General features: G+C 44.2%; 1 protein-coding gene across 1 annotated transcript in view; it reads right to left on the bottom strand.

Moving 5' to 3' along the window:
* Positions 1–2,880: 2,880 nt before the first annotated feature.
* Positions 2,881–23,154, bottom strand: part of LOC137537061 (zinc finger protein 850-like) — a 32,767-nt gene continuing 12,493 nt past the window's right edge. The window contains exons 5-10 of the mRNA XM_068259207.1: positions 20,883–21,042; positions 15,366–15,406; positions 15,191–15,287; positions 15,012–15,109; positions 10,836–11,136; positions 2,881–5,478 (exon numbers count right to left, since the gene is read on the bottom strand). Coding sequence (XP_068115308.1) covers positions 4,172–5,478; positions 10,836–11,136; positions 15,012–15,109; positions 15,191–15,287; positions 15,366–15,406; positions 20,883–21,042 — 2,004 coding nt within the window. The 3' untranslated portion in view covers positions 2,881–4,171. The remainder of the gene's footprint in view (positions 5,479–10,835; positions 11,137–15,011; positions 15,110–15,190; positions 15,288–15,365; positions 15,407–20,882; positions 21,043–23,154) is intronic.

Here is a 23,154-nt window from a genome sequence, read left to right as displayed (position 1 = left end):
CAACAAGAAGAGAGAATGACACAGAGGTAACAGAAAATCATTACAGCCATCAATGAATATTTTCTTCCAGAGGCTCCAGGTTGCCTATTGATCGGAAATGCAACATGTAAGAAAGCTGAGGTGTGTGTGACGCTTTCAAGATCTCTCCTTTAAAGAGGAACTCTAGTGAAAATAATGTAATAAAAAAAGTGCTTCATTTTTACAATAATTATGTATAAATGATTTAGTCAGTGTTTGCTCATTGTAAAATCTTTCCTCTCCCCGATTTACATTCTGACATTTATTACATGGTGAAATTTTTACTGTGTGCAGGTTATGTAGCTGCTGCTAGCTGTTTTGGCTGTTAGAGACAGCTGTAAACAGCTATTTCCTGTCTGTGAACCTTGTTACATTGTAACAAACTGCCAAAAGTACCACGGTACTCAGAGCTTCTTGTGGGAGGGGTTTCAGCACAAAATCAGTCATACAGCGCCCCCTGATGGTCTGTTTGTAAAAATCATTATATTTCTCATGTAAAAGGGGGTATCAGCTACTGATTGGGATAAAGTTCAATTCTTGGTTGGAGTCTATCTTTAAGTGCAAGTCTACATTTCCGGAACATCTATTTTAGTAATTTTAGGTTCAACTATTATACCATTGTTGGACGTCAGTCAATGAGAATGAGCAGTTTTTGTTTTTTTTTATATTGAAGGTAAAATACCAATTGCCCTATATACAGAGCCATGCTAAAGTCTTAAGGTACACACTTTCAATTATGATTGGCCATTCACTGACCAATTTTACCACTTCCATGTAGAATGATGGAAATTGGTCCATGATTGGCCAATCATAATTGAAAGTGTGTACCAGGCTTAAGAATGCTTTCACAAATAATTGTTTATTCTTACTTCATAAAATGCAAAGTGAGCTAACCGGAGATAAATCCTTATTACAGTAGAGTATATAGTAAACTTCAAGGGACCAGGCAAAGTAGTTTACTGTATCAGAAGTTTACTATATCAGAATTGGTCATACATTGTATATTTATACAGGTGCATTTGCTGGGACCTGAGGACTGAGTTTTCTATATCCAGAGGTTTTCTATATCAGGGTTTACTATAACAAGATTCTACTGTAATTCAAAATGTGGTGTGACTACCCTTTGTCTTCAAACCAGCATCTGCGCTTATAGGTACACTTGCACAGGTCTGGGATTTTGTAGGATCACAGTCAGGTGTATGATTAACTAACTATACCAAACAGGTGCTAATGATCATAATGTTCATATGTAGGCTGAAACTTGGTCATTAACTGAAACAAAGGCACTTATGTAGGAAGCATAAAGCTGGGTAAGGAACAGGCAAACTCTGAGCTGTGGAGGGCAATTTCCTGTCACAGGTCATATACTACGGCAAGACTGAGCACAGCAACAGGATTCATGGCAGTTATACTAAATCACCAAGGTAATTCTTAGGTTGTCGTTTGATCCATGGTGAGCCCGCAGGTCAGCATCTTTACTGCTGGCAGACAGCACCAACTGTCTCTATCTATAACACACCCACTAACAAAGTGGTAGGCTAAAGAGTTATATTGTCAGGACCATGGCCCTGACATCACACTGTGGGAGGAGTTTCAACTCAATATCATCCTTACAGACGCCCGTGCTGATCTGTTTGAGAAAAGGTAAAGCTTTCTTGTGGGAAAGGGGGTATCGGCTTTTGATTGGGATAAAGTTCAATCCTGGGTTAAAAGTTCCTCTTTAAAGTCAGGGGTACCCTACACTTCATTTGCTGTTTTCCTTAGATCTCCAAGATGTCTGGAGCAATCTACCTGCTGAGTTCCTCCAAAATCTGCGTATAATCGTAAGCAAAAGAACTAATGCCAGTTTGAAAGCAAAGGGTGGTTGCACAAACTATTTTTAGTCTTCTGCTCATTCATTTTGCATTGTTCACTGGCAAAAATAAAATATTAACAGCTCTGTTTGTGAAAACATTCTTAGGATGTCCATACATTACTCCATTGTAAGCATCCCAACATGGCCATCTGATCAATTATTTGTTTGATTGCCAGACAAAATCAGTTGAAAGTATCAATCAGGCTTGCTGGACAATCTTGGTTGCAAGCGATTGATCGAGAGTGTGATGGTAACAGCGTTCAATTTCCCAATAACCAAAGGACCCCCGGTCAGCCCCCCCCCCCCCCCCCCTCCAAGTGTATGTGTGCCCCTGGAGATGCAGTGAGTGCTATATGCTCACCTGTCACACTCCCTCCTGTGTCCAGCGTCTTTTTGAATTGATACTAAGAGCCTGTATCACGTGACACCGCTGCATGTACTGACATCATTAAGTGCGACAGTGTCACGGTGTACAGGCACTGATTGTGGAAATTCAAATAGACGCCAGACACAGGTGAGACCAGGAGTCACGACAACGTGACAGGTGAGCATGCAACACTCATCACGGTCCCAGCAGGGGGGGGGACATTATATGGTGGGGCGGCCCAGCAGGCAGTGGTGCTAGGACAATTTCCGATAGATTTGATGCTGAATTCTGTTGGACATCGGTCTGTGTGTGGGCAGGCAAAAGATCCCTCTCTGATCAGATTCAATCCGAGAAGAATCGAATTGTCGATCTGGTGGGAGATCGAGAGGTGTATGGCCTGCATTTGCCACATCAGTCTGGAACCTTTGCACAGTATTGTATACGCTGATCCCTCCTGCATGAGTCTGTACTGTGTATGGAACAGAGATACTGCACAGGCAACATCTAGTGCTAGATCAGGGTTTAACTCAAATTGGGGTTGATTCATCAACCAGAATAATGAGCACTGCTTTAGAAGTAAAAAAAACACAATTAGCAGCCGCTATGGAGGCTATGCCTGCTCCTTGCAAAGTAGCGTGCCTTATTTTGTTACGTGCGTTGCTTTCATAGCAACGCATGCTCCTTTAAAGACCATTTCACCTCGAAGGGTTTTTAAAAATAATGAAAATGTATTTCATTTTTCTATGGGAAGGTGTATAATAGGGTATTTGGATGTGGTTTTACTTTTTGGCCAAAAGATGGAGATACAGAGTTAGTGTGTTCTAAAAATAGAAACAGAACCAAGTGTTTGTATTTGTTTATATTTGTGTAAATACAGGGTCATAGATACTCCTGCTGGGGGAGGTGAAAAGGTTACATAGTGGCCGCCTCTGTGAAGTATCGCAACCATGATACTTCATTATCGCAGCCGCTTCTATAGTAAATAACATAGTAACAAAATAAGGCACACTACGCTGCAAGGAGCAAGTGTAGCCTCCATAGCGGCCGCTAATTGTTTTTAACTAGCACTGCTGAAGCAGCGCTTGTTATTCTGGCTGCTGGATCAACCCCTTTTTCTGTCATCATCATGCATTTTCTGGTTTCTATTTAGATTGTATTTGTGTCTATAGCTCTTCCAGCACTCTGAACATAAAACATGATGCCTGCCAATGTGAAGGAATCCTCTCGCATCGAGAAAGAGTGTCTTTATGAAGAGAACATTTCCCACACTCTGAACACCACAAGAAATGCCCTCTCATATGATTTTTCTGCTGTGTACGACAGTAGTGGTGAAACTTGGGAATGAAAGCTTTCCTGTATTCTGAACAGGAAACATTATATCCAAAGGCGTGTATATGAGAAACATTTAAAATAAATACATATAAATATGTATAAATGCATCTAACAATTGCACTATAAAATTACTTTTGTCATATGTTTCCGTCACTTACAGTAAGTAGTAAAAATCTGAAAGATTTTGGACTAATTCGTTTTCTCATGGGGGATTCTCAATATTAACTTCATTTAAAAAGTCTCTCCCTGGCAAGGATCTATACGAAGATGCTGGCTATACTCCCTAATCATTCGAAAACTATTTTGGCAGTTAGACCGAGCAACTGCCATTCAGCAGGTACTTTTGTATATAAAGAAATAACCGGGAATCTCTCATGAGGAGATGGGCTAGTCCAAAGTGTGACAGATGTCAGATTTTCACTACCTACTGTAAGTGACAGCAACACAGGATAAAAGTTACTTACAGTGCATTTTACTATTAATGTGAAATGCACTGCATTTATATGTTTGTATTTTAATTTTTTCATGATAGATGTCCATTAAGAAACACTTAGTTACACCAGGAACCTTTCTTGTGCTTCAAACATGAAAAATGCCTTTCACTTATGTGATTTCTCGTGTCGGTTAAGATTTCCTTTACTGGTGAACCCTTTCCCACACTCTAAACATGTAAAAGGCCGCTCACCTGTATGATTTCTCTGATGTATCAAAAGATCAGCTTTAGCAATGAAACCTTTCCCACACTCTGAACAGGACAGAAGATACTCACCTGTGTGACTTCTCTGGTGTGTAAGAAGGTGACTTTTCCTAATGAAAGCCTTCCCACACTCAGAACAAGTATAAGGACGTTCACCAGTGTGAATTTTCCGGTGCCTGCATACATCTGCTTTAGAAATGAAAGCTTTCCCACACTCAGAACATGTAAAAGGCCGATCCCCTGTGTGACTTTTCTGATGTGTAAGAAGGCGACTTTTCTCAATGAAAGCTTTCCCACACTCTGAACAGGAAAAAGGCCGCTCACCCGTGTGAATACTTTTGTGCCTGAGAAAGTTTGATTTGGAAATAAATCTTTTCCCACAGTCTGCACAGTAGAAAGGACGATCATCTGTGTGACTTTTCTGGTGAGCCATAAGGTTACCTTTGCGAATAAATGCTTTCCCACACTCTGAACATGAAAAAGGCCGCTCGCCTGTGTGAATTCTCTGATGTCTGAGAAGGTCTGCTTTAGAAATGAAACCTTTTCCACATTCTGAACAGTGACAGGAACGATCGTCTGCATGACTCCTCTGGTGTGTAAGAAGGTGGCTTTTCCAAATGAAGCTTTTCCCACACTCTGAACAGGAAAACGGACGATCACCTGCGTGACTTCTCTGGTGTGTAAGCAGGTAACTTTTCCTAATGAAAGCTTTCCCGCAGTCTTTACATGGAAATGGACGCTCACCAGTGTGAATTCTCTGGTGTCTGAGGAAATTCCCTTTAGAATTAAAACATTTCCCACACTTTGAACATGAATAAGGCGTCTCCCCTGTGTGCTCCTTCTGATGGGTGGCAAGATGTGATTTCCTGGTAAAACATTTATTGCATTCAGAACATGGAAACATCTCATCTCCTCCATGTCTGACACTACGAGATTTTCCACATGGTTCCTCAGAATCAGATGAGTCATGTGACCTCTCCTCACTGTGACCTCCTGGATGGGTATTTGGGGTAGCAGGATGGGATCTATCATAAGATTCCTCAGGATTAGAGGGATCTGGTGATCTCTCCTCATGGTAAAGTCTGTGATGTGTATTTCCAGTAATGGGGTTTCCTCCTGGAGAACATTGTGTGACGTCATTATCTTCTGCAGCATCATCTGGAGGGGAGATAAGACGTCCCTCTGAGGGGCTCCTCATATTCTGGCCATCTGAGAGGAAAAGGTTTTGATTAGTAACAATACATCCAAGTTCCAGGTATTGCAGTCATCAGTCATGTATATTGCAAAAAAATGGTAGTCGCTCCATCAGACCGATAACCATCATATGAGGAGCTCACAAGGCTGGGCAAATACACAGAGCAACATGTAAAGGAACCCGGGCTCAAAACTCATAGATCGCCAGTGGCCAACACAACAACCCAAAATAAATGAGATTGCTGGTGCCACATATCCAACAGGCATGTTGGTTAAGCCCCTCTGCTGGCATCAAGGCCAATCTCCTAGAGGGGTCCCTATGCTAACGGTAGATGCATCCACATTCTATACATACAATGAGCACATCTACTATTTGTCACATGTCTAATATAGGATAAGTGTGAGTTTTGAGCCCAGGTCCTTTTAAATTTTGCTCTGAGTCATGTATGTTGGTCTGGCAGTCTGGTCTTCACAGCACATAAGTGGGTACTCTAAAGACAACATAGAAATATAATAGGAATAGAACTCAGATAAACATAACAGGATGTCTGCGAAAGTCAGTGCACTATATGGGAGAAGGACTATGAGAAGCACTGTATGGGGTAGTGGTTTAATAACAGAGATCATAATAGAGGAGTACAGGTAGTGAGGGTTACTTTGATTGTGGGAACATGGGGTAGACTAGAGGAGCAGTGGAAGGTCTGCACACTGTGGTGGATGGTGGGAAAGACTTTGGATTGTAACGATAAAACATACCAGTACTTAAATAGGGGGGGGGGGGGCAGGGGGGATTGTCAGGATTCCATTCCCCTGTAGTTCAGTGCAGAGTTCTATACATTCCCATCTCTGTATGGCCTAACAGATCTCCTGTCTTCCTTCACTCCCAATACCCCGATCTTCTCTACAGCCTCTTTCACCCTATGCAGCACGTCCACACTCAGGAGAGGGACAACTGTGCATCCCAGCACTCAGTTACGCACAGGCCTTAGGTGCAAAAGGTATTGAAACTGAAGCAGGGGAGGCAGAAGTAACTCCAGAACCGCACTACACAGGATATGGGCAGGAAGGATAGTTGAACAGTCCAAGGTCATACACAGGAGATCAGATGAGCAGGGCCGGATTTAGGGGCAGGCCACCTAGGCAACTGCCTAGGGCGGAAGATAGCTTGGGGCGGGTGGGGAGCTACCAGCAACATGTACTCTTCTTACAGTCCAGTCCTTCACAGCCGACCGCTTTGCACACTGCAGCTTGTCCTTGTGTGTGCAGTCAGCGGGCGGCTACAGATGAGTCAGGAAACCGCTGTGGTGGTTCTGTGCACGGAGATCGCTCTGCCTGCTGCGCCCCAGCACGTGGCTGACGTGATCTGATCAGCTGATATGAACATAACGGCCAGAAGCAGCGAACAGACGTGGGAAGGAACAAGCTCTGCTGCTACACGGAGGTCTCGCCACGTGCTGGGGCTGTCGGCTGACACAGATCCGAAACCCCCAGGGCGCAGCAGGCAGAGCGATCTCCGTGCACAGATAGAACCACGGCAGCTGTTTGGCCCTTCTAAGCCCCGACAACGAAGCAGGATGACAGTGATAGCACGGCGGGGGAGGGAGAGAGAGATCAGCTGATTAGCTCAGCTGATCGGGACTGGAACTCGCATGATGGGGAGAAGCAGGGTCCTGTGTGCAGGGAGCCTTCCATGGTGCACAGAAGAGGCATCATGATGCTGGGTGATCGGATTCCTGACATTCCGAAACTTCTTCAACTGTGATTGCATGCGTGTAAGTATCTGCTGGTGTGGCTGCATGCTTGTGTGTACACCCTCCCCTCCCCCCTTTCCTCCAAGGTAGTATTTGCCCCCCTCCCTCTCAGCATGTCGTCCCACACCATAGAGGCACCACAGCTGCCAACATTCCCATCCTCCACTATAGGGTCACCATAGCTGCCTGCAAGCCCCACGCCCTTTATAGAGGCACTACAGTTCCAAGCATGCCCTTCCTCCATATAGTATTATGTATCCCCCTAGGGCTGGCTGGTGTAGACCACCTTGTCTCCCCCAAAGTGATTAGTCATCCCCTGGAGCCTCTGCAGCATATTCGCAGAGGAGCGCATTTACCTGTCTGGCGTGCTTCTCTGTGCTCTATCTGCCTTTATCTCCCTAGCCCAGCAGCATATGAGTATGTACATGCCAGCAGGCCACGGAAATAAGGCGTCTACAATGATGAAGCACATAGATGGGAGAAGCACACTGGCCGGACAGTTGAATTACGGTGACCATACGTCCCACTTTACCTGGGACGCATCCTGCCTTCGGGGTCTGCTGTCCCAGGCTGCATGATGTTTCGGGAAACATCCCGCTTTTAGCTACGGGACATCCCGGCCTCGGGACTCTGGCCACCGTATCTGCATGAACTGGCTGCGGCATCTATAGACGCCGTGCCAGTTTATTGTCCGCAGCCCCGCTCCAGGCTGCATACTCTTCCGTTCTGGCAGGCGAGCAGGGCTATGGGAAGATGGCTGCCAAAGCCCTGTACTGGAGACTTTTTGTTTCTCCAGTACAGGGCTTCGGGCGCCATCTTCCCGTAGCCCTGCTCTGCCTGTCAGCGCGGGAGACTGCAGTGCAGGAGCAAGATGGTCCCGGGAGCAGCACGCCAGAGGCCGGAGACTTCTGTCAGGTGAGTAAATGCTTTTTTTTTCCAGGCGAAAGGTTGCTTTATTTTGTGCTGACATGCTGCCCACAATGCGTTTACTTTGTGCTGAAATGTTGCCCACATTGCTTTTACTTTGTGCTGAAATGTTGCCCACATTGCTTTTACTTTGTGCTGAAATGTTGCTCACATTGCGTTTATTTTGTGCTGAAATGTTCCTCACATTGCGTTTACTTTGTGCTGACATGTTGCCCCATTGCGTTAATTTTGTGCTGACATGTTGCCCATTGCGTTTACTTTGTGCTGAAATGTTGCCCACATTGCTTTTACTTTGTGCTGAAATGTTGCTCACATTGCGTTTATTTTGTGCTGAAATGTTGCTCACATTGTGTTTATTTTGTGCTGACATGTTGCCCCATTGCGTTAATTTTGTGCTGACATGTTGCCCATTGCGTTTACTTTGTGCTGACATGTTGCCCCCATTGCGTTTATTTTGTGCTGAAATGTTGCTCACATTGTGTTTATTTTGTGCTGACATGTTGCCCCATTGCGTTTATTTTATGCTGACATGTTGCCCATTGCGTTTATTTTATGCTGACATGTTGCCTATTGCGTTTATTTTCTGCTGACATGCTGCCCACATTGTGTTTATTTTCAGGTGTCTGGGGTAGCTGTTGCTGCATTTATTTTTTAATGGTCATAGTTGGCTATGTTTGCTGCTTTGAGGTTACGGTATACTATTACGTAGCATCACACAGTTTCTGCATACCCATGATGCGAATCCTCATTTGACCACATCATGGCGTAAACACTGCTTTCTTATGCCTCGCTGTTACATCATTATGCTAGCTCCGCCCATACAATGTCATGGCCACACCCATTTTTCGGCGCTGCGCACGCCGCACCCTCCCCCCCCATTTTTTTATGCTGCGGAGGAAAAATGCTAAGCAACCTAGTTCTACTGGGCATGCGCAGACCCGACTTCCACATGCCCAGTATGGATATGGTAGCCCATGACCATGCTTGCACAATTAAGTGATTTATTTAACCAGAGAGGGACCCAGTCCTGGAATGGTGTGACGTAAGAAGATTTATTTTGTTACAGATATGTGTTTGCTGGGGGAGGGGATTGTGTTTTGCACTTGTGTATTGATTGGGGGGTGCTGTTAGTTGGAGGGGGCGGCTGGTGACAGTGGGCCTTGGGCGGTAAAAAGTACAAATCCGGCCCTGCAGATGAGTATGCATTCCAGGTGTTAGCCAAACTCAAAGCCAGAACCATGCCAAGGGTTGGTTCAAGCAGCAGTCAAACACTAAGTCAAAGGATTAGGCAAAGGTCACAAAAGAAAAGCAATCTGAACAAAACCTAAAAGTTTGCTAATTAGTAACTAACCACTATCACGGGAGTAGAGCTGGCAGGAAGGAATTTTTATGTGAGCAGCACCCAATCAGAAAACACATGGAAATCAGGCCCAACAAGACAATACTTAGCCCAGAGTGAGCAAGAAGGAATTGGCTTCATGGCTATAGCTTCCACATGCAAACTTAGAGCTGCCACTTGGAGACAGCAACTCTCCTGCTAGTTCTCCACCTAACAAGTCAATGAAGAGCATAACGTGAACATGCAGGACAAGCACACACCCACAGCGAACCAGTTGAGTTCCTATTCCTAACAGTCTCTAGCCTACAGTATACCTACCAAATCCATGGAACATAAAGGTGTCACTGATGCGTCTCCATTCGATGACACAAGATGTGAAGTTAGTCCCTGTTGTCACAATGCCAAAGTATGAACCACATCCATGGCTGTGATATCATCATTGTTCCCCTCCTCATTCACCTGAATCACTCCTCTGTTGCTCCTGTTGACCCCCATGTGCTGTGTCCTATATATCTCCATATTGCTAAGTTACCAGCATCCACTACATCCCATAGATGACATCAAATGTGATGAAAAAAAACCAACAATACTTTGTGAATAATGAGATGAGGATTTGAGGCCAGCATAGAATTTATTCCACAAAGGTTGCATTGTTGTTCACAGAAAGAGCATTTCATTTTTCTCTACCAAGACATCTCACAAAACTGCCCCACAACACTGCAGAGTCACCCGCCCCACCCCTCCTCCACCATGGGACAAGCACCTGCAAGCCAGGTCACTGGTATTATTTCTCTCTTCTCGTGCTGTGTCAAAATCTACTTTATTGGTGGCATACAAAAATCCCAGCAAACATCACAAGGAACCCTCCCCTTTAAAACCAACTCTGGTAGGTACATGGAGCCATATTATTCATATCTGTGGGCCCACAGATGTCAAATAGTGTGTGGTGGACCAAAGTGATCTGCATAGGCTTTGGCTGGCCGATCATTTTTGAGAGTAACCATCACTATGACAGTGGGGTGAGGAAAATGATATGAATAATATGGCTCCATGTACCTACCAGAGTTGGTTTTAATGGTTTTAAAGGGGAGGGTTCCTTATGATGTTTGCTGGGATTTTTGTATGCCACCAATAAAGTATATTTTGACATAGCACGAGAAGAGAAGAAGGTTATTTTTCTGTTGTGGACACTGTAATCTGTACTACCGGAATCTCTCCTCAGAACTCTAAATGGCGCTAAAATTTAATCGTTGGCCACCCGATTCTAATTGTTGTGCACTGGTATTATTTGTCAGAGACCTTCCGTTGAATATAATAGACATGGATTATAACTAACACTGCGCTTACGTACTTACCTGCGCTGATATGTAGAGGCAGTTCTTCCTCTTTGATTGTCCTCATCACTACAACCTCCTCTGTAGACCTCAGATCACTCCACTCATACGCCTCTTCTTCTTCCTCTTTCAATTTCTTTATCATTTCACTATCCACCATGGACTGCTGGTCATCATCCCTCAAATACATCTCTTCTTCCTCCTCTTCTTTAATTGTCCTCATCATTTCATCTTCCTCCATAGACTGCTGATCGCTCCTCACATATGTCTCTTCTTCTTCTTCATCTTTAACTTCAACTTTCAGAACAATCAGATCTTCACCCTAAAGCCGCAATAGGATAGAAGTGCATTCTTAAAGAGGAACTTTACCAAATGGTAGTAGCAGGGAAGTGTAGAGGAAGAAATAAAGAAGGCAGGGGCAACATGGACGGAGATAAAAAAAAATCGCCCAGGACAGAAACCAGTGGCACACATTTGTTGAGGCCCTTTGCTCCAGTGGGAGACACAGGATTAAGTAAGTAGCAGGGAAGAAAAGAAATCAATACGCTGAGAAGTGAGAAGTTAAAAGATAGATGAAGAAATGAGTGTAATTGGTTTATATTGTTCGATTCACCATGAGCCTGCAGGTCATCATCTTCACTACTTGCCAGACAAGAAAAAAAAAAAAAAAAAAAAAACAGACAGCACCAACTGCCCTCATCTATAAACATACCCGCCAGCAATATATACATATATATATATATATATATATATATATATATATATATATATATATATATATATATATATGCACGGGGGGAGATACTGCTGGCTTGGCAGTTAGATACAGGTCTTATTTCCCAGAAGGCAGTGAGGTTCAGGGACAGGAAACTGTCAGAGCCATGGCCCTTTAAGTACAAGGATATATAGTAGATAAATATTTTTTAAGAGACAAAAAAGTTTCAAGATGATCTTAAATTTTAATGTATCAAAAAGTTATTTTGTAAAAACAGAGTTCACAAATCTTCAATCGAATTCATCTTTGTAAATAACATCCCATTATCAAGTACCAAATGCAATTGTGTGACTGCACACTCTGTAAGGCTTTCAAATCGACGTGCCCGGCCAGCGATCCAACAGCACTTTGGATCAATCAGCAACACAAGAAGTAAGAAGCCGGCACCATCTGTTTCTTCTGCTCTTTTATTGCATTAAAGCATAGACATATTCCAGCAAAAGTAGTGCAACGTTTCAAGGCTACACGCCTCTTTATCAAGCTAAGCTGGGAATGACACTTACATAACAATCATACATGTATTTATACTAGTCATGGATGGCAGCAGCCAATAGAATTCAAATACACTCGTACCAATCATAATGGTCCTAGTATTGCGGACCTGATGGGGAACTTTGATGCTGCTAACCTGATAGGATGCTGAGTCTGGGAACCTCCCATCTGGTGTGTCCCTCCTGGCCACCGGCTCGAAACCTACTTTGGGAGGCGGACAAAGGAGGTTTCGAGCCGGTGGCCAGGAGGGACACACCAGATGGGAGGTTCCCAGACTCAGCATCCTATCAGGTTAGCAGCATCAAAGTTCCCCATCAGGTCCGCAATACTAGGACCATTATGATTGGTACGAGTGTATTTGAATTCTATTGGCTGCTGCCATCCATGACTAGTATAAATACATGTATGATTGTTATGTAAGTGTCATTCCCAGCTTAGCTTGATAAAGAGGCGTGTAGCCTTGAAACGTTGCACTACTTTTGCTGGAATATGTCTATGCTTTAATGCAATAAAAGAGCAGAAGAAACAGATGGTGCCGGCTTCTTACTTCTTGTATTATCAAGTACCAAAAACATATGTTGAAATATGCAATTGTTTAAAAAGGCGACAATGTCGACTTGTTTCGGAGTAACCTTCTTTAGGCCTTCACAAACAATTGTAATCTGTAATATACAGAACAAAATCAAACCAGGAAACACCACTTAGACTAACACTGGACACAGCACACAGGCAAGATGTACCAGGAGAGAGTGGCCACTCTCTTACAATTGTTTGTGAAGGCCTGAAGAAGGTTACTCTGAAACAAGTCGACGTTGTCGCCTTTTTAAACAATTGCATATTTCAACATATGTCATTTGTACGGAATAATGGGATGTTGTTTACAAAGATTAATTTGTTTGAAGATTTGTGAACTCTGTTTATACAAACAAACTTTTTGATACATTAAAATTTAAGATCATACCGAAACTTTTTTGTCTCTTCAAAAATATTTTTTCTACTATATATCCTTGTACTTATATGGTTATATTATTGGTGTTCTGGGACACCATTGAGGATATGGTTTTTGGTCTCCCAATTTTTCCAATTACAATTAGAGCCATGGCCCTGACATCACACAGTGAAAGGGGGTTCAGCACAATTTCAGACATAGAGATGTCCCTGATGATCTAGTCTCGAAAAAGGTAAATATAGCTCATGGGAAAGGGGGTATCAGTTATTGATTGGGATCAAGTTCAATCCTGGGTTAAGAACAAAATATGATCAATGTAATTTTGGATTTGCAAGAATTTATAACTATAGGGTAATATGGTAACCCATGCAGGCAGTTCAGTGTTATGGCCACATGTGGTGTCAGACTTGCATGGGGGTTAAAAAATTCTAAATAGACATCCTGGTATTTGTCAGAGCAATTGGTACCTTTTCGCTAATGATGTCCTTTAGGCTTTTGGTGATAGATACACGATAGTCAAATGTCACATGGCTGGAGGTAAGCCATGAAAAGAATTCTCTCATGTAACCACTTCAGAGTCAAGATCTGTCCTTGCACCAGGCAGGGCTCCAGCCAAAAGGTCTTTGGCCAAGGGCAAGGAGTGTTAGATACTATCCTAGGTAGAGAGAAGACTCGGGACAGTCCAGGTCACTACTGCCATGCATGGACCCCCTGAATATATCTGACCAGAGCTTTACGGACATATGCTCCGGTGTGTGCTCCATATGCTCCATTGTGTATAAATGCGGCTGTACGGTGCCTGCGTAAGCACGGTCACACCTGCGCAATAAGTTGTTATTGCGCATGAAGGTGAGCACCGAAGTGAACTAACAGAAAGTCTTCGCAAGCAGCGGTGGGGTCCAGAAGGACACGAGATGATTGTGGAGGATCACCAGAATCAATGTTTGTTGGTTTGATGTCTGCATATCAGTCTCAATGGAAAATCTAGGTCTATCTGTGGCGGGTCGAGAGCACCGGCAGATCGACAGCCCACCGCTGATGGTCACCTGGCTTTTTTAGTAAGATTTGGTGGGGCTAGCATCCACCAGGCCCCTAGATTCTCTCAAGGCCCCAGACAACTGTCAATCTGACAGGACTCTGTCTGATGTGTGCCACACGCTAGGAACAGATACTGTATTTAATAGATTTCAGAATTAAATCTATTAAAAATCTATCTAACCATAGTGTTGCACTTTTTGATCCAGTGCAAGATTATGGGCTGTCAATCTGCCGCTGCTCTCGACCCACCACCGATTGACCTAGATTTTCCATCCAGACTGAAATGCAGACAACAAACCAACAAACGTTGTACGGTTCTAATCCAGTTCTGTATAATGCCTGAATAAGAAACTTAACGTTTGGAAAGGTTGCAATAAACCATGTACAGTTAGTCATTTCATTGTAGGTATCACCGGAATCAACGTTTGTTGGATTGATGTCAGCATTTCTGCTCCTCAACTAACACCGGGCCACACTTCACTTGCTCCATTTTGATGGAAACTGATCATTTGGGCTGGCCGCTTTATTGCCTTCTAGCCGATTCTATCAGAGTGATCGATTTGGCTGTATATTGACAACAGAATTTGAAAATCTAATCTACATTAGGGTACCCAACAGAAAACCTCATAGGGAAATACTACTAACATGATTGGAGGGACAGCACCCTCTTGAACTGCTAGGTTTATGATAGGCTGTAGTAAACTACACCCACATTATTCGGCCAATCACAATGCTTTATGCTGTAACAGGGTACTTTGATAGGAGAACTGAGTCCTATGAGGTTTCCTGCTGGGTCCCCTAAACTAGACTAGCGCTAAAATTGTTATATTTTATGGCCAACTTTATTCCAAACAAAAATCTCACATCAGCAAGTTATTGTAGGATCTATATATTGGCAATCATAAGCTGTCTTCATAGCATAGACCTTCATTGCTCTACTTACCTGATAATGGTGGGGGGTGGTGGGATCTTCATGTGTACAGTCCTGGGAATAAAGAGGACCTGTACATCTCATTGGTGGATTTCTGTTACTGGATCCATCTGTAAGAAACATACGCACACTGACTGAATACATTGTCCATACTGCTCTCTCCTATACAAGAAATTAAAGCCTCTTTTTACCCGGTGATGTGAGGGGCAGATGATTCTCCATCATGGTGTCCTTGTAGAGGTCCTTGTGTTCTTCTATATACTGCTGCCACAAATAGTAAGGGTCATCCTGGATGAAAAATTAAGAATTCATCAGAGAGAAATAATTTCATAAATTCTCAGAACTACCTGTATCTTATCACATTACCTCCTCTGCTGCCAGTACCAGCAATGGCTCCTCTCTACTTCCTCCCACTTTTCACTTCCTGTCTGTAGGTTCCACCCCCTTCTTGTCTTTGCGTTCCACTTGCTATATCCAAGATCTCCCCCTAGTGGAAAATATAGGCACTGCAGCCTGCTGTAGTTCTTTTTTTGTCAGAGTTTACGATTCTGCCTTGTGCTATGCCCTGCCACATTACACCACCTTACAACAAGCAACAAACAATCCCGTGGCTTAGACTTTTTCCTTGTTCTCTAAAGCTGTTTGGTTATCAAAAAAATAAAGCTTGAAAAACGAATTGAAGAAAATAAATTATGAATTGTTTTATGTAGATTCAGAATTGAAGAATATACTGTATTACATGTTCCACAGAACTTGATAAAAATAACACATTTTATATTTGCGAAATGGCAGAGCCGGGCCGAGGCAGAGGCGAGAGAGGCTCCAGCCTCAGGGCGCAGTGAAGGAGGGGGCGCACAACTCACTCAGCTATCAGTCCCCTATTGTGTTTGAAGCAGAGAGAAATAGGAAAAGGGAATACAGGGCAGTGGCTGCAAGCCAGATAATAAGAGATTAGGGTGTTGGTGGGGTTTGGGGGCCCTAGGCCACCTCTTAGTCTAATAGCAATTAGTGTGACGGCTGGGGTGGGAGGGAGTTATGGAGGGGCGCACTTTGGTGTCTCAGCCTTGGGTGATGGAGGACGTTGTCCCAGCTCTGCGAAATGGACTTAGAGAAGCTTGCATGCTAATACATGTGCATTTTTCGTTTCTTTATAAAAATGAGTTGACAGATTCTATAGGATGCGTGGGTGCGTGGACGCCTCACTCGTGGTCACCTGCGCTGGTGCAGTGCTATGGGCACTCACGCATGCACAAAAGCCAATATGGTGGGGACAGCAGAAGACTGGGTGACAGTGGAGCTGTGGTGATGGACACAGAGACTTCTATGGGCTGGAAGAAATCCCAGGTAAATAAAGATGCACTTATTTTACTTTAGATTGTAAGCTCCCAAGCGCAGGGTCATCCTCCTAATGTTTGCTGTTTCTGTTGCAATATTTGTGCTGCATGAGACTCTGCTGTACATTGTTTGCTTAATAGCAGAAGGAGTGGCTATGAGCAGAGTGATGTGTCTCAGAACAGAGGAGCAGCATTGTGAAATGCAACATTGTGTTTACTGGGATGCCCTGGGGGTTATGGTGGAAGGGGATGTAATTAAAAGCCTAATTATGTCCTAATGGTGGGAGTGGCTCAACAAAGAGAAGTGTGCAGTGTGGTGAGAAGAACCTCCATTTGGAGAGAAGGTCAGGTGACCTGTGAAGTCATGTACGGGGGTTTTTGGGGGGTGGGAGGACCTTTCCTAATGCCCACCTGACCTGAGAAAAAGCAAACTTAGGTAAGTACAGAGATACAGCGAGGGAAATAAGTATTTGATCCCCAGCAGATTTTGCTTGTTTGCTCTCTGACCAAGAAATGACCAGTCTATGATTGTAATGGTAGGCTTACTTTAGCTGTTAAAGGCAGAATCACAACAAAAGAACTGTCATAAAAGCAGTGCCCCAAAGTCAGAGCTTGATGTGCATTGTAATGAGTGAATTAGGTATGTGGTTCTTCTCAATCAAGCCACAAGATTTCAGGGGTTCCCAGGTGTCTTCACTGTATGCAGGTAACAAGTTGAGATTAGGGGCACCCTCTGTAAGCTTTTTACAGGACCTGTATAAAAGACACCTGTCCTCAGAAGCAAGCAATCAGATTCTACACTAGCCACCAAGGGGAAGACCAAAGAGCTGTCCAAGGATGTCAGGGGCAAGGTTGTAGACCTGCACAAGGCTGGACTGGGCTATAAGACTATCGCCAATCAGCTTGGGGAGAAGGTGACAACAGTAATGGAAGAAACACAAAATAACTGCCTTCAGTCTGGTCTGGGGGTAAAAGCCCAAAACTACATGGGAGAACTTATTAACTACTTTCAAACGACGCTAATTGAAATCTACGTCCTGTTTTGATGGCTGGCAGGGCGTAGATTTCAACTCACCGCAGCTGCGCGCATCCGCCGTTTTCATTGCTTCCGCCTATCTCACCGCTTTCTCCCGACACAGCTCACTCGCCCTGCAAGTCTCTATGACGCCAGCGCTCTGTGAGCCGGTCAGGAGGCGATTTTATTGGCTTCTGGCCTTGTCTGTCAATGTAAGCAACTCCCATTGGCTTACATTGATAGACATGGTCAGGAGCCAATAAAAGCGGCTCCTGACCGGCTCACAGGATTAACCAGTTAAGTACCAGTGGTCTCTGCCAGTGACCGCTGGTACAGAAAATTCAGAATTCCGACGAATTGTGGCACATGCTCGCCACACGTCGGGAAGCTGGGCCACCCACTCTGCCATCATAGAGACGGCAGAGTGGGTGGCCCAGGTTCCCGACGTGTGGCGAGCATGTGCCACAATTCGTCGGAATTCTGAATTTTCTGTACCAGCGGTCACTGGCAGAGACCACTGGTACTTAATTGGTTAATTATCTCAGGGCAGCTGAGACCAGAGTCACAAAGAGAGCAATTAGTAACACACTATGCTGTGAAGGATTTAAATTCCTGTTCAAGGCAACAAAATCAGCAGGGGATCAAATACTAGTTTGCCTCATTGTATGTTCATAATAGATCCACATAATTGTGTGCATTGTCCGTTCCTCTCCTCATTCCTCCAGTCCCCATAACCACTCCTTGAAAAATCTGACTTTTGGCTAGTAAAATCTATAGATAAAGAAGAGGCAAGCTTGCCATTCCCTCCTCATCCTCTCCCCATTCACTCCCTTTAATAGGGGGGAATGGGAGTGTGAGAGGAGGGACCATCGCGGCAATCCCGCCTCTTCCCGTCTGAACATATGAGTTTAGCCAAAACTCACATTATGGGAACTGGGGGGTGGTTGTTAAGGGAATGAGGAAAAGGATGAATTGTGCTTACCGTAGGTCAGGTGTCCTTTAAGGTAGATTCACACAAGCATTAAGGAGTATCAAGACTGGACATCATATTAACATAGCCACGTTTAATTGTGATGTTGGCGCAGCATTAGTGCAGCACCAGGCATCCCATAGGGGATCCTCCAGAGGTTTCCCACATCCTCCTACAGTCATGGCTGTAGGAGGCTTGCGCCTGCACAGTAGCATGGAGTTGCTTGCGCACGGCTTTTTCCAGCATGCATGGGTGGCTCCACGAGTAACTCGTGATCAGGAATCGGGTAACAAGTGCAATCACGAGTGCATTCGTGATCACGAATACCAATTATGACCTCGTGATCGCAAAAAATGGCTCGTGATCATGAGTCACTCATGATGAGCACCACTGATTCCCAGTTCTGCTCATTACCAGGATCAGCAGCTGGTGTGATGCCTGCTCACTATAGTGCATGATGCAGTCAGAAAAGCTGATTGGACCAGCTAGACACGTTGGGAGGTGGAGTTGTACTGACAGTGGAGAGACACTTGGCCAGACGCCAGTGGCGTAACTAAGGAGCTGTGGGCCCCGATGCAAGTTTTACAATGGGGCTCCCCAAGCATTCTATACATAACAATTGATATGGCGCACCAAAACCTGCCAATGGCAACTACAGTGTCAGAGGTGCAAGAAGGGGACGGGAACAGTTTGTTAATGATTACCACTATTCAAAGTATCTATAGAAGTGATTATGCGCACAGGACCAATATAGAGCTAATACTGCAGTTAAACCCTCTGCTTACTCCCCGCAGTATGTCCCGGCACTTCCGCTACCGTTCGTTCCCCACGGTTGGTTTACAAAAATGGCTTTCCGCGTGTTAGAATTACGTCCTATCCTGTTAGCGTTTTCTTCTGGAGGTGACCCTGCCAGGCTGCTGATATAAGATTTATAGACTAATCTGAGCGCTTGACACCCATTTATTATTAACTGTTATTGGTTAAACAGGAACTTCCTGACACAGTGTGAAACTAACTATGCAGAAGCCAGAAGAGATGACATATCTGCAAGACAAATAAAAGTAAGGATCCTCTTTCTCAATTTTCAATGGGAGATGGCATGTTGGTTTCCCTGGTGGGCCAGAAACCTGCGGTGTCCCTTCCTTCTCTAAACCTGCCAATCTACGTGGACTCACAGTTCTAGTGACCCATTTCACTCACACTAGAAGATGCAGCAGCTGTGTAATGTCCACACTGTTTACTGTATTGCTCAGTGCAGACCATCTTTATTTGCCATCTTCCAATGTATGCTTGGCAGGGGAATATTACATACCTGGAGAGTAGCGTACCTAAAGCATATGCAATAATACTGGCTGTGAGAGTTTCAGAGCCCTCCAGTAGGGTGTCACCGGCTACCCCCAAAATGCCCCATGTCTCTAGTTCCTCCCACAGTGTGCCCTGAAGTTGGGAGAAAGGCACCCTTGGGAGTGAGTGAGAGGAGAAGGGAGCACACTTTACATAGACGATAAATGCAGTAGTAAGAACTTGTATTCACAATGTGTTTTGCCACTCACAGCCACCTTCCTTTGGTTTTTTGGGTTGATGTTAAAAAGCTGAGCACCTCTCAGGGCAGTATCTATGCAATGTACATCACAGTATCAGGATGAGGACTCCTGTCTCTGTGTCTCTCAGGTTATGCTACAGCATGATATCACCTGAGACTTGGAGAGGTGAAGTCTGTTGTTGGGGGCAGGGCATGTGTCCACCTATTCGGAGGACTTCCTTAAAGGGATTGGACCATTTACTCCAAAGATTACACAGTGGAGCAATCAACAGTTTTTAAGCACAAATGGAGAACACAGGTGTGGTCTTTTATTCCATATTTGCCATACAATCAAAAAGAAAAAACAGTAAAATAATACAGACAAAAATAACATAGATTACAGTAACAAGAAGAAAACAAAGGTGAAAACAGGAGCAATCCTTATCACCAACTCGCATTATTCCCCCGATGATATTATAGTTCAGGCAGCATTAAACTCTACAAAATGAAACACTGTACTGCATTGTGTTAATTAGAGTAATATCTATAAGACCCAGCCTTACAATCATTTTCTTCACATGTGCAAATGTAAAAAAAATTATACTGCTTATGTTTTGCCTTTGCCAATGAGGTTGTTATTTTAATTGTGCCACTGATAAGATATAATTACAGTCACTGCAGGAGGAAGCAGGGCCACTTTAATATCTTCTCTGGAGTCAGAAAAAAGACCCTGCTTTGTAGTATGAAAAAATCCCCCAATACACTCCTTCCTCCCTACAGTGACTGTAATTATATCTTACTAGCAGCACAATTAAGAAAACAGCCTCTTTGGCAAAGGCAAAAAATAACCATTGTAAAATGTACAGCATAGAATGTTTTCTACATTTGAACAATTAAAAAAAATGCAATGGTAAGACAGGGTCTTATAGATATTACTCTAATTACCAGTAACACAATACTTTTTTTTAGATTCTCATATTTTAAATTTAATACAACTTTAAAGTAAACCTGGGATGGACTGATGAAATGGATTTTTACTTACCTGGGGTTTTCTCCAGCCCTCTGTAGTCCGTCAGCTTCCTTGATGTCTCTTCGATCTGATCTACTGTACTCTTGTGAAGTCTACATGTGTGTGGGCTACTGTGCATGCACTGTTCCAGGCCATGCACCTTCTCCATCGTGCCACCATTGCCAGGAGTGTTCTGCAGGAGTTATAGTCTTAGTGAACTGTGCATGCTCAGAACACTCACAGACATGGGGGATCTGGCTTGTGTACAGCCAAGGCCGCACATGTGCAGTTCTCCATTGTGAACCAAGTCACGGACTTTACAGGGCTGACTGCGTCACAAGGGTGAGGACGGCAAGGAAGCTGACAGACTACTGGGAGCTGGAGGAAGCCCCTGATAAGTACAAATCCTTTTCATCAGTAGACTGCTTCATAAACAGAAACACTCAGCTTGCAGAATCTTCTAAATTTATTCCTCCAGCAAACAGAAGAGACAACCTAGGAATCGGGTAATCAAGACAGCTGCTCTCATTCACGATCATTTCATATCTATGGGCAACTGGGATCAGTCAGTATTTACCATAAGGCACTGTAAGCACGTGCCTACAGGCGCCTGATGATGGAAAGGCGGCCCACGCCTCTTCTTGAGTGTCTCCTTCCCTATGCAGAGTCCCCAGTGGAGCATGAATAAGAGGTTACTCACCCTGCTCTCAGCATTCCACTGACGAGATCTCCAGTTGGGGGCACCTCTAGCTTCCTAATACCTGGGGGCAAATGTAGCTACTTAGTATTAGGTAGCCAGAGGTACACTCAGTATTAAGGGACTCCAGCGGCTGCTTATACGGGGCAGGGAAAGTAAGGAAGAAGTGACAGCGGGGCCAACCAGCACATTTGCATTTTTGGTGGGGGTTTGTAGGTTCGCGGAGGTTGAGATGTAGGGTGCCAGGACATCTGTGATGTAAATCCAGGCCTGAGTATAAATAAATATCATTCTCATTGCATTAGGAAAACAGAATACCCAGACAGCTCAGGGTGACCCAGAACCACCTGGAGATTAGAGGGGTCTAATATAGACTGAAAATACCTCCTGCTAAAAAAAGAGATGCAAGATATAATTTTGCCTTCCTAAAACAGGAGATATTTGCAATAATTCAGCTATAAATTCAAATTGCAGCAGCAGTAACCTCAAGCAGCAACAGTCACGCGCTTTCAGCTGCAAATTATCAATTAGATATAGTTCACTGCTTCAGTGTGGGTGCACTGTTGTTCAAGACGAGATAACAAAGCGTAACCCATAAGTCTTCGACAGCTTTTTTGTGTCAAAAGTGGGTGGTGCTTTATCAGGACGTCCTGATGAAGCACCACCCACTTTTGGCGTGAAACAGCTGTCGACCCCACTATTGCCTATACATCTCTCCCAACTTTTTGGAACTCTGGCCTTTCTATTGTGATGGAAAACTGAATAAAGCCTTTGCATTGTGGAAGGGGACCTCCGCTCCTACTACTTTACTCAAATGCCTGAAGTCCTGCAGTATTCAAGTTTATGCACCTGCAAAAACAGGCTGACAATGGGGCATTACCTGAGCAGTAAAATTCCTTCACCATTTCACTGTGTTACAACAACCTGGTAATACATGTCAGTACCTGCGGTGAGAATGATCACTACACATCCCCCCTCCTGCACACAATGCTCACAAATATAATCAAGCTTTGTCTATCATCTGTAAATGGTTAGACCAGGTGTCCCCAAACTATTTCGGTCAAGGGCCGGGTCAACATACTTCAGACTGCTGGTGGGCTGGAGTATACATGAAATGATGTACAAAAACATAACATCGAGCCTAGGAATTCTAGACAGAGCCTATTAACATGGGCAGCCCTCGTGTCTCCCATTTACCAGAGCAGATGTTATGCCCCCAACACAGCTGATAGCAGCCCTCCAACACAGTATGTGCAGGTAGTATGCCCGCCAAAACAGCATGTGCAGGTAGTATGCATTCCACCACAGCATGTGCAGGTAGTATGGCTTCCACTACAGCATGTGCAGGTAGTATGCCTTCCACCACAGCATGTGCAGGTAGTATGCCTTCCACCACAGCATGTGCAGATAGTATGCATTCCACCACAGCATGTGCAGGTAGTATGCATTCCACCACAGCATGTGCAGTTACTATGCCACCAACACAGTGCAGATATCGTGACCCTAACATAGCAAGTCATATGTGAGCCATAATGGCACCCAATGATCCTGCTAAAGCCTGCAGCACAATCTCACCCAAACACACACGATCTCTGTAGAAACATATGC

This window comes from Hyperolius riggenbachi, chromosome 10 (assembly GCF_040937935.1).
Source record: "Hyperolius riggenbachi isolate aHypRig1 chromosome 10, aHypRig1.pri, whole genome shotgun sequence".
In the NCBI taxonomy this organism is placed as follows: domain Eukaryota; kingdom Metazoa; phylum Chordata; class Amphibia; order Anura; family Hyperoliidae; genus Hyperolius; species Hyperolius riggenbachi.
This window is presented reverse-complemented; position numbering and strand designations above follow the sequence as displayed.